The 11672-nt window shown below is 40.9% G+C and overlaps 1 protein-coding gene across 1 annotated transcript; it reads left to right on the top strand.

The window, feature by feature from the left end:
- The first annotated feature begins 3062 nt into the window (after positions 1–3062).
- LOC135464837 (uncharacterized) lies at positions 3063–10049 on the top strand. The gene is made up of 5 exons (XM_064742405.1): positions 3063–3193; positions 3608–3820; positions 4332–4486; positions 8104–8218; positions 9078–10049. The coding sequence occupies exons 1-5, from the start codon at positions 3083–3085 to the stop codon at positions 9273–9275; spliced, it is 792 nt and encodes a 263-aa protein (XP_064598475.1). The 5' UTR covers positions 3063–3082; the 3' UTR covers positions 9276–10049.
- Positions 10050–11672: the final 1623 nt, after the last annotated feature.

Below are 11672 nucleotides of genomic sequence, written 5' to 3'. Positions count from 1 at the left end.
AGGTCAACACGACCTTGAAAACTCGATTGAACATCACAGAGACGCATGCTAAGCTTTCGCTGAAAGACAAACAGCTTCAGGAACTTGCAGACGCAATGCAAACTTTGACTCCTGAGGAGAGACTGCGTAAGCGGTACGAAGAAGAAGCGCAGAGAGCTAAAGAGGAAGCAGAAAAATACAAAAATGACGTGCTGCTGAAAATGCAAGCTGAACTGGCGAGGTTGAAAGAGGAGGAAAAGTGTAAGGAGGAAGAGCGCAGAAAGAAGATGCTGGCTCAACTTGCGTAAGTTGGCTCTCGCAGATTTTTATTTGATTTATTTATTTGATTGGTGTTTTACGCCGTAATATTTCATTTATACAACGGCGGCCAGCATTATGGTGGGAGGAAACCGGGCACAGCCGGGGGGGAAACCCACAACCATCCGCAGGTTGGTGACAGATCTTCCCACGTGATTTTTATTTGCAAAAAATCCTTTCAATCTTTGGTGTACAGTCTGTGTATGACTAAAGCTCTTGGCATTCTCTGTGCTCAACTTGCCCAGAAAGAAGTTCATTTATGATCACTTGTCTTCTACACTTTGATCTCGCTTTGCCAGTGAAAATGTCTTGTTGCAGTGAAGAGTCGGGGGGTTGTTCGCTCTGTGGCCAAGGGGATAAGCACGCCAGAGTGGCGCAATGACCCAGGAGCCTCTCACTAATGTGATTCTGTGAGTCCAAGTTCAGGTCATGCTGGCTTCCACTCCAGCGCACGTGAAAAGGTCTGCCAGCAAGCTGCGGATAGTCATGGGTTTCCCCCGGGCTATGCCTGTTTCCTCCCACCATAATGCTGGCTGCCATTGTATAAGCGAAGTATTCTTGAGTATGGTGAAAAACAGCAATCAAATTGTGTCATAGAGTGGGAAAATTTTTCAGCTATTTGTCAAAGACTGTTGCTTTCTCTGGACAGTTCTCTTTTCTCCATCTATAAAAACAACTACCATTGTAACTGGCAATTTTTTCATGTCCAGTTCATGCTGGCTTCCCCTCGTACCTGAGAAGGTCTGTTTGCGAATGCTGTGGTTTTCCCCTAAACTCTGCCTGGTTTCCTTCCACCATAATGATGGCTACTATCATTTAAATGAAATATTCTTCATTTTGGCGTAAAACAACAATCAAATAGATACATAAATTGATATTGGTGCCAATGTCTTGTTGTTTAAACACCAGTGAGATGAACAAAGAAAAACATGGTAAGAGACACTTTAAGATGACTTTGAAACGTTGGATGTTAACATGGTTTTGATTTCATAAGAATGGTGAAAAAATGTTTTGAATTTTTCAGCAATTGGAAAAGGACTTAGAATCTGAACATGAACGTGAAACTGAGCGTCAACGTGAAAGAGAGGCTGAAAAAGAGCGAATCAAAACACCAGAAGCTTGAGAGCGAGCCAAGCAGCAGGAAGAAGAACTAAAGAGTTCTAACCTCAACGAAAAGGATCAAGAGAAGCTCTTGAGGAGCATGAAGAAAACGTGAAGAAGCTAACAGAGGCGCATCATCAGGAAAAGAGTCGCAACGCTGAGGTGGTGAGAGCCAAACTGGAAGCCCGAAGAAAGCGCAGGCATGACTGTGAAACAGCGCAGCTACAGAAACACAGGATTCTGGACATTGATGGGGAATACAAGCTGGCCTTGCAGAAGAAGATGGAGGAAGGACGCCAAAAAACGCCAACAGGTGCTTGGGTCATCGCCAGGGGCTGCTGGGAGACACGCAGTTGAGGAAGGAAATCGTGCAATTCCTCGTCTCCCACCACGGAACAAGACTGGGTCAAATATGCTGATGACCTCTCCACTTTTCCAACAGATAAATGATTTACAAGAGTTGCTGGAGAATAACCCGATGTCAGGAGCTCAGGGGGGAAGGATTTTAGGTAAGCAAGGGGACTGAAGAACTAAAAGTACCTTGTAAGTTGGAGGTATACATGGAGGTATACAAATAATGTAGGGAATTGTACAGTGTCATTCCAGAAAACGTGAATGTACCTCTAAGTGTGAATATACCTCTAAATGTGAATATACCTCTAAATGTGAATGTACCTCTAAATGTGAATGTACCTCTAGACTACTGTCGTTTATTGATAACTAGACGCAGGAAGCAAGTTTATATTGCTTTCTCAACAATTAGGGTAAATATTGATTGTCATTCGTCGTTTCAATTTCCACCCGATTTTGACATTTTAGGTCAGTAATCCGGGAGCTATGGCAGTGGGAAAACAGAGTGGTCTGTAATCACAGTTGATGCTGTTGGTCATGCTAACAGCGGTCACACTCGGTTACTGAGTGCTGTGAATAGTGATTACCGGCCACATCACATTTGAACTTGTCAAATTATGTCTGTGGTTTACATTGTCCACAGATTTCCCTCCTTGGCGAAACAGTTTTCATTGTTTTTAAGGCTTTATTTGATTTATTTATTTATTTGATTGGCGTTTTACACCGCACCTCAAGAATATTTCACTTATACAACGGCAGCCAGCATTATGGTGGGAGGAAACCCGCCACCATCCGCAGGTTGCTGACAGACCTTCCCATGTGCGGCCAGAGAAGAAGCCAGCATGAGCTGGACTTGAACTCACAGCCACTGCATTGGTGAGAGGCTCCTAGGTCATTACGCTGCGCTAGCGCGCTAACCAACTGAGCCACAGAGGCCCTGTTTTCAGGTTTTAATCCCTGTTTAATTTTTACCAAATTATTTTTCATCAGTGATATTTAAAAGTATTGTGAATAGGTTTTTTATTATTTTTTTTTTGTGGTTTTTTCGTCAGGTGGTGATTACAGCAATTCATACATTGACGTGAAAGACGCTCAGTGGATGTGTCGCGGTGACCTTAGTCCTGTGGATATCAAGAACATCACGCCGTACCAGTTTGTCATCTACCGTTTCGGCGTCTTTATAATCCGCCTGCTCCATGAAACCATCCAGACCCCAGAGGTAACGCTCTTATTGGCGTCCAACCTGCCTGCAAACAACTACAAGAGGAACCCCTTCCGGAATTCAATCTTTTACGAAAATGCTCGCAAGATCCTGTTTGTACGCAAAGAGAGGATGGATTCGATTGGTGATTTCGTTCTGGTTATTGTGCATTCATTGGCCCACATTAAGGTGGATGACCTCACAGATGATGCCAACCCATTGTTCCTGCGGCAGTTTTATAAGGTGGGTCATGTAGACAAAAGAAGCAAGTCTAAAAATGGATAGGATATGGAGGAAAACAGAAATTTGCTGAAATTCTCATTCTCTTCCTATCAAACCTCTATCAGGTCATATCAAAGACTTTGAAAATGGCAGTTGTTTGCTGCCTCACATGGACATCTTCATTGAGATGTTAGAGCAAGGAAACAGGACTGGTTGACCCAGGGTCATTATTATATTACTAGGTAGGGTGTCATTTTTGGTGTCTTTGCATTGGCATGATACTTCATTGGCGGCAGCGCGTTGGCAGCATGAACTTGTATTTACACACATGCTGAATGAGTTTTTGTCATCATTTGTTTTAGGCAAAAAAACGCCCAAGCTGACATACACGCATTCAGATTTTTATTAAAATATTTCATTGATTCAATTTTTCAGGCCCTAAAGGTCGTCTGTCAAGACATGTTCTTCTCCAGAACTCACAACAAGCCTTCAACAGCCTCTCTGATTGGCACAGGTTCGACCAATAACAGGGCTGCTCTTGAAGAGGCTCTCAGAGGAGTGAAGAGCCCGGATGTAAAACAGAATGTGATTGGTGAATTGGTGGACCTCAAAGTGGATGGACCAACCAGAACAGACTTCTCAACTCAGGTACTTACCTTGAATCACCTTTTCCCACATTTCATTAGCTACTTCTGAAAAGTCTTTAATTGGGCTTTTTTCCCTAAAAATTCAGACAGTCTATAATTATTTGGATTGACATCAGGTTTGTTTTAATTATTAGTATAAAGCCAGGTCACCGTAGGAAATTTGTTTGTTAAGTTGATTGGTGTTTTTTGTGCGGTACTCAAGAATATTTTGATGATACAAGGAAGGTCGGCATTATGGTTGGAGGAAACTGGGTAGAGCCCAGGGGAACTAGTTGTCTTTGTCGTCATAATATCATATATAAGTGAATTCTTGGGTATAGCTATAAATACATGAAGCAGTCAATAAATTTATCACCACAAAAGGAAACTTAAAGGCTTTATCAACTATAGTCAATTATTTTTGACTATTATTAAAATCTTTCTAGCAGACTTCTGTATTCCTCATTTAGCCAGTCGTTCAGTCAGTTTAATGTTAGCATTCAAACACAATCTGTCACTCTGTGTTGTTTCAGGTCATGTCAGAGCGTCTCCAAGGCTTCGAGAACTTCACGGGCAATGCACGTCTGCGTCAGTACCTGGCATCAAAGGGAGGCTACCTGGCTTCCTCAAACTTTCTTGGGGACCGTCTCCGGGAACTGAAGGGACTCAAGGCAGAAGTTCCAAAAAGGTAAGAAAGGCTTTGATTAGTCTTTTTGCAGCATTTTTATCTTTGCTTAGTAAGCTTGTGTCTTAATACTGTAAAGTATGAAGTTGTGAGAGAGAGGAAAGAGGAAACGGTAGATGTGGTGTCAATGTATAACTTATTATCGACCTCAGTGAATGTTGTCTTGGTACTGTCTGTACGTTCGCCTGTCTGTCCACATCTCTGTGAGCACCAGATTTTTACTGGAAATTCGTAACTCTTTGCTGAGAATATCACTCGGACTCATACTTGTGCCTTTTGGCCTGTTCAGTGCAAGTGAGTGAGTGCTTGGGGTTTAACGTCGTACTCAACAATTTTTCAGTCATATGACGACGAAGGAATCTTTAGGGTGCATGTACGTGTAATGTGCCTCCTTGGATTTCCACCGCTCTTTTATTTAGTGCTGCTTCACTGAGACGACTTACCGAAGGCAAGTAAGCCGCTCCGCCCGAGCCATTATACTGATACGGGTCAACCAGTCGTTGCACTATCCCCTTCATGCTGAATGCCAAGCGAGGAAGTTACAACTTCCTCTTTTAAAGTCTTAGGTGTGACTCGATCAAGGATTGATCCTGGATCTACCGGTCCCGAAGCGGACGCTCTACCAACTGCGCTATCCGGGCCTGTATTAGCCTGTTCAGGTCTGTCCTCCTGTTAATTTGCATGTTAGTCAGCATATGCTGCATGGCTGTCTCCATTTTGGTGATTGCCATATCTCTAAACCCGTTCAAAGAAATTTTTTTGCGGAGAAGATCATTTGTGCTGAAACCTGCTGATACTTTTTTAGATCTGTCCTTGCATTAATTTGTTTATTAATCAGCTTAATTTGCATAACTGTTTTCTTTGTGATCCCATGTCTCTTGAGAACTGTTGTTGAGATGATTCATATGGTGAGCCATATGTGCCCCCCCTTCAGGTCTATCCCTGCAGTAATGCGTATAAGCCATATGTGCCCCCCCCCTTCAGGTCTATCCCTGCAGTAATGCGTATAAGCAATGTGTGCCTCCCCACTTCAGGTCTATCCCTGCAGTAATGCGTATAAGCCATGTGTGCCCCCCCCCCCCCCCCAACTTCAGATCTATCCCTGCAGTAATGCGCATAAGCCATATGTGCCACCCCCACTTCAGGTCTATCCCTGCAGTAATGTGCATAAGCCATAAGTGCCCCCCCCCCCTTCAGGTCTATCCCTGCAGTAATGCGTATAAGCCATATGTGCCCAAACTTCAGGTCTATCACTGCAGTAATGCGTATAAGCCATATGTCCCCCCCTCCTTCAGGTCTATCCCTGCAGTAATGCGTATAAGCCATATGTCCCCCCCTTCAGGTCTATCCCTGCAGTAATGTGCATAAGCCATAAGTGCCCAAACTTCAGGTCTATCCCTGCAGTAATGTGTATAAGCCATATGTGCCCACCTTCAGGTCTATCCCTGCAGTAATGCGTATAAGCCATATGTGCCCCCGCTTCAGGTCTATCCCTGCAGTAATGCGTATAAGCCATATGTGCCCCACCTTCAGGTCTATCCCTGCAGTAATGCGTATAAGCCATATGTGCCCCGCCCTTCAGGTCTGTCCCTGCAGTAATGCGTATAAGCCATATGTGCCCCGCCCTTCAGGTCTGTCCCTGCAGTAATGCGTATAAGCCATATGTGCCCCGCCCTTCAGGTCTATCCCTGCAGTAATGCGTATAAGCCATATGTGCCCCGCCCTTCAGGTCTATCCCTGCAGTAATGCGTATAAGCCATATGTGCCCCGCCCTTCAGGTCTATCCCTGCAGTAATGCGTATAAGCCATATGTGCCCCGCCCTTCAGGTGTATCCCTGCAGTAATGCGTATAAGCCATATGTGCCCCGCCCTTCAGGTCTATCCCTGCAGTAATGCGTATAAGCCATATGTGCCCCACCTTCAGGTCTATCCCTGCAGTAATGCGTATAAGCCATATGTGCCCCCCACTTCAGGTCTATCCCTGCAGTAATGCGTATAAGCCATATGTGCCCCGCCCTTCAGGTCTATCCCTGCAGTAATGCGTATAAGCCATATGTGCCCCCCCCCCCTTTCAGGTCTACCCCTGCAGTAATGCGTATAAGCCATATGTGCCCCGCCCTTCAGGTCTATCCCTGCAGTAATGCGTATAAGCCATATGTGCCCCCCCTTCAGGTCTATCCCTGCAGTAATGCGTATAAGCCATATGTGCCCCCCCTTCAGGTCTATCCCTGCAGTAATGCGTATAAGCCATATGTCCCCCCCCTTCAGGTCTATCCCTGCAGTAATGCGTATAAGCCATATGTGCCCCCCCTTCAGGTCTATCCCTGCAGTAATGCGTATAAGCCATATGTGCCCCCCCCTTCAGGTCTATCCCTGCAGTAATGCGTATACTGATCATCATAATTTGCATAACTATGAGCATTTTTTTGTCACAGCCATTTCTCTAAACCTATTCAACATTAAAGGAAATTTGGTTAAGTTTTCGTGAGTATGACAGAAAACATTAATGAAATAAATCAATAAATAAATAAATTAAAGGAAATTTTGGAGTTTTGCAGAAGTGGTCATTGTAGCGCTAACATGAGCCTTTTGATCTCTTCAAATCTTTACAGATGTTGATTTCCGTGTGCTCAGATTAATGTATTTAACTGTTGCATCCACCATGTCGCTAAGCCTATTGAAAGGAAATTCCATAAGTTTTGCCAAAATGGCCTGTTGCCATGTAGGTGGAAAATCTAGGGCTGATTAGTGCTGCAGTTCTTCTGTCATTTTTGTCTTAAAGCCATGTGACATGCTGCTTTCAGCATGCACCTGCTCTGGCGATGATCCCTTTGTGATTTATTGTTGCTTTACCTAAACATTATTTGAGAACTGTTTTACATGAGCATTATTTGAGAATTGTGTTACATAAACATTATTTGAAAACTGTTTTACATGAGCATTATTTGAGAACTGTTTTACATGAGCATTATTTGAGAACTGTTTTACATGAGCATTATTTGAGAACTGTTTTACATGAGCATTATTTGAGAACTGTTTTATACATGAGCATTATTTGAGAACTGTTTTACATGAGCATTATTTGAGAACTGTTTTACATCAGCATTATTTGAGAAGTGTTTTACTTATGAGTTTGATGTGGGAGGATCCTGTTTACATGCATTTCAACCATCAGCACAATCCCTGATGACTCAGGAAACTCTTGTTTTCTAATAAACTTAGCTCCTTAAGCAACAGGTTCAAACCCTGGACTCATGTTAATAAAGCAATTTAAGACTTTGGTTTTATATTGCAAGTGCTAACAAGGACAAACTGAGAACAGGAAAGAACTGAAATTGTGGTTGGTACATTGTGTCTGCAGTATAAAATCATGGTACAATTTTTTTAAATTTTCCTAGGGCAAAACATTGTAACTGTACTTGTGTTTGTAATTTTTGATAAGACATTTGTCTTAAGATGATTGATAAATATATATAGGTGTGAAGTTTCCGGAGAGATCTTATCCAATAGGCTAAAGTAATTAGTCCTGTATCCTTGGTTGTATGAGGTTAGCAGCCAATTTGGGAAGGTGAAAGCTATCCGTTACAGGTAAATAATTGTGCTGATGTTTTGACTTTCAGACCAGCGCCGATTGGTCGCCCTGCCCTTCCTCTCCATGCCCCTAAGGATGTGATTGACAGCCAGTTAGTAGAGCTGCAGACAGAGTGGGATAACATGTCAGATCACCTGGCACAGGTAAGTAGTGAAATTAAAATCTTCCTCTTGACATGGACCTGAAATCTCATTAAATTGACAGTTTATTGCACAACTTGTACATCCCATAATATTAGATCAGAGTAATCATCTTACGAGGCGGTGACACAGGGCACTGACTGACAGCTGAAATACGCATTTGACCAAATTAACTCATGAAATGAAAGTTACATGATGTTACATTTAGTAGCATTATTGCCAGATCTTCTGTCTTGTCTGAAGATTTCTCAGTTGATGTCCAGGGGCAGGGAACAGATATGTAGAGTATATGTAGTGAACAGACATGTAGCGAATATGTAGGAAACAGACATATAGTGAATATGTAGGGAACAGACATGTAGCGAATATGTAGGAAACAGACATGTAGTGAATATGTAGGAAACAGATATGTAGCGAATATGTAGGAAACAGGTATGTAGCGAATATGTAGGAAACAGGTATGTAGCGAATATGTAGGGAACAGGTATGTAGTGAATATGTAGGGAACAGATATGTAGCGAATTGGTGGGAAACAGGCATGTAGTGATTATGTTGGGAACAGATATGTAGCGAATAGGTAGGGAACAGATATGTAGCGGATATGTAGGAAACAGATATGTAGCGAATATGGAGTGAACAGACATGTAGCAAAGATTTTCAGGATGATACCTGGCCGTGTTTACTTCCCTTGGTGGCCAGCATTTGACGAAATTTAAGGCTTCTAGACGCAAAATGGCCTTTAGATTGTTCACTAGTAGGTCATTGTTTTGGGAACTAAGATGAGCTGGTTTCTAACTTTGTTTATTTATGTAACTTCATGAATTTTGCACCATTCCATTGTTTTCTATGCTTTGGTTTTCAGGTTTTACTGCAAGAGTCTCAGTTGAAAGAAGCCACAAAGAAGCTGGCAGCTGAGGGGTACCCACAAATGGACAAACTGAACTCCGCCCGCGAGAAATTAATATCCGTGTCACTCAGGAAGGAAGACCTGATGAAACGATTGGCCGACACAGAGGTCAAGATCTCAAAGAAAGAGGCTGAACTCAAGCATAAAAAGTAATGGCCTTGATATGTGTCCTTGACCTTGCACATGTGTAGACCAGTGACCTTGGTATGACCTTGAGATGTTTCAACATTTGAAACTAGATCTATTTGACTGTTTTGTTTTCTTTGAGTATATTTTGAAAATGTGAATACATATACATTGACCTAAGCACGCCATGAAGAATTTCTTCTCAAGTTTGTATTTCATGTGCTTTAATATGCAAATTGTGTAAAGGATGCCTGATAAATTTCCATGATGTATATGTGTACATTATCACAAATTTTGTGATGTACTTGTGAATTCAATTTGTGTACAGTTGTTGAAATGTATACTGTTATTATTCAATTCAAGTATTGCACAGAGTTTTATAAAAATTGTATTTTTTTCCACATTTTTATTGAGGTTTCTACTCCCTGTATTGACCTGTGATATGTGTTATATATTTATGTTCATATATTTAGTATATGAATATGACTTGCATATACATTTAAGCTTTCACTTTTTTATATGTAGATTGCAATTTGCTTTATTGAATTGCTTTTGAGAAATTATACTTTACATTAAAGTTACCATTTTTTGCAATATCTTCCGTCCACGGATTGTCATGGAAACAGAATCCTAAAGTAGCTTCTCACGATTGTTGTATAACATAGACATTTTGTAACTTAAATGGGTATTTATACTTGCACTTCATGTTTACGGCTAGGATAAGCAAGGACAAATTACAGGATTTTTTCTTTATTTTGTATGATTGGTGTTATCGTAGAACAAATTAATTAGATTATAGGCAATTGCACCACCTAAAGCCATTCTGGTTTATCAGTTACCAAAGAAGTATATCTCATATTTATCTCTGTATTGATGTATGTTTGTTTGGGTGGGGGTATTGTTCTAGGTGAAACTTTGCAATGATGTGATATGTTTACGTTGCAAAGAATCATACAGATTTATATACAAACCAGTATCGATAAACAAGTTTGCAAGAACTGAATTTAATGCTTATAATGAGGTCGTAATAATGAGGCCTGCGTCATGTGGAGGTTGAGGAAAGAATCTTGAGTGTGGCTTTAAAGTGCACTGAAATAAATAAATATGTTATTTTCATTGTTTCAGAACCTCAGATTTTGTTAGATTGTCCCAAAGAAAATAGTTTTTTTTTTATTAAATCCAAGCGTTCAGTTTTTAGTTACAAACTATGAAGGAGTTAAAACCTATGTTGTGAAGAGTCATTATTAGATCAGTATTGATAAATTATCCATAGTTAAGTCGCTCAGTAATTTCAAAGTAATTAACGGCAGATTTGTTGTCATTTTCTAAAATAACTGGAAACTCGTTTTTTATGTTTTGCTTTTTTGTATATTAAGTGATGAGTTGGTTATGCAGAAATTTATATCGGAATGGATTTATTCCTGGACTTTGATGGAGTTTAATTTAATGACACCCTCGGAATAAATTAGCCAATTATTTATCATGGGAGAATGTTTTCAGCTTGAAAATTAGTTGAATTTTTATTTGAAAATCATAAGATGTTTTGGTATAATGTCTGCTGAAGAATACATACGCCCAAATGTGTAAGTATGATATATGAGAAAAGCAGATCGTGGCGAGTTGTAATCCGTTACCCATGGCAACGACCAGCAATACTGATCGTGATTTCTTGTTCGATAGTCTTTCATCGTTAGTCTCAGAAATATTTTACTGATTCAGTTTATTTTGGCTTGTAGGTTATTAATTGTGGTTTCTGTTTTGTTCAATGTTCTCTATTTTGTTTAAATCAAATGTTACGTAGTTTGATATACATTATGTATGGAATTCGGCTGTTGTTGTATATGGTTATGTCTATTTTATTTTATTTTTTTTCATTTAATTTTTGAAGAATATCTGATCACGACAGGCCTGTGGCTTGCAGGCTTCCGAATCCGTCCTGGCTATGCACGTCATTAACCATGTATTCGAGCAATATATTGAATATTTTTGTCATTAAACATATCACAGCCATAATTCACTGTGTCACCTTCCTGTGTTCTGCTCAGTTCACACACCAGACATGCCCGATTTCCACCGACCTGATCGGTGAAACATATTTTAGTTAGAGGCCTGAGCTGGCTCAGTTGTCAAAGGTGTTGCTTCCTAATCAGCCGATAGTGTCGAGAAATCTGATTCTATATAGAATCAAGGAACGCGAGTCATTAAAAGTCGTAAGTTGCAAATCTGGACCTAGGGTAAAATTTACGACATTCGACCCTTTCCTCAACTGTAATCACGTATGGCTCATTATATAGCATACCGATTGTGGTAAAGTTTCAATAACTTAAGATTCGTTAACTACCTGACAAACCTGTTGATATAAAGTCGCAGCCCAGTAAGCGGGTGGTTGTGGGTTTCCACTGGGCCCAGCGCCGTTTCCTCCCA

The sequence above is a fragment of the Liolophura sinensis genome, chromosome 4 (assembly GCF_032854445.1).
Source record: "Liolophura sinensis isolate JHLJ2023 chromosome 4, CUHK_Ljap_v2, whole genome shotgun sequence".
Classification (NCBI taxonomy): domain Eukaryota; kingdom Metazoa; phylum Mollusca; class Polyplacophora; order Chitonida; family Chitonidae; genus Liolophura; species Liolophura sinensis.
Note: the sequence above shows the minus strand (reverse complement) of the source record. Positions and strands in the feature narration are given on the sequence as shown.

Bases quoted from the DNA above. Each gene is read 5' to 3' on its own strand.
- LOC135464837 (XM_064742405.1), top strand. From the start codon at position 3,083: ATGGATTCGATTGGTGATTTCGTTCTGGTTATTGTGCATTCATTGGCC. The intron at 3,821-4,331 runs GTACTTACCTTG...GTGTTGTTTCAG, and splicing joins GAACAGACTTCTCAACTCAG to GTCATGTCAGAGCGTCTCCA. The intron at 8,219-9,077 runs GTAAGTAGTGAA...TTTGGTTTTCAG, and splicing joins TGTCAGATCACCTGGCACAG to GTTTTACTGCAAGAGTCTCA.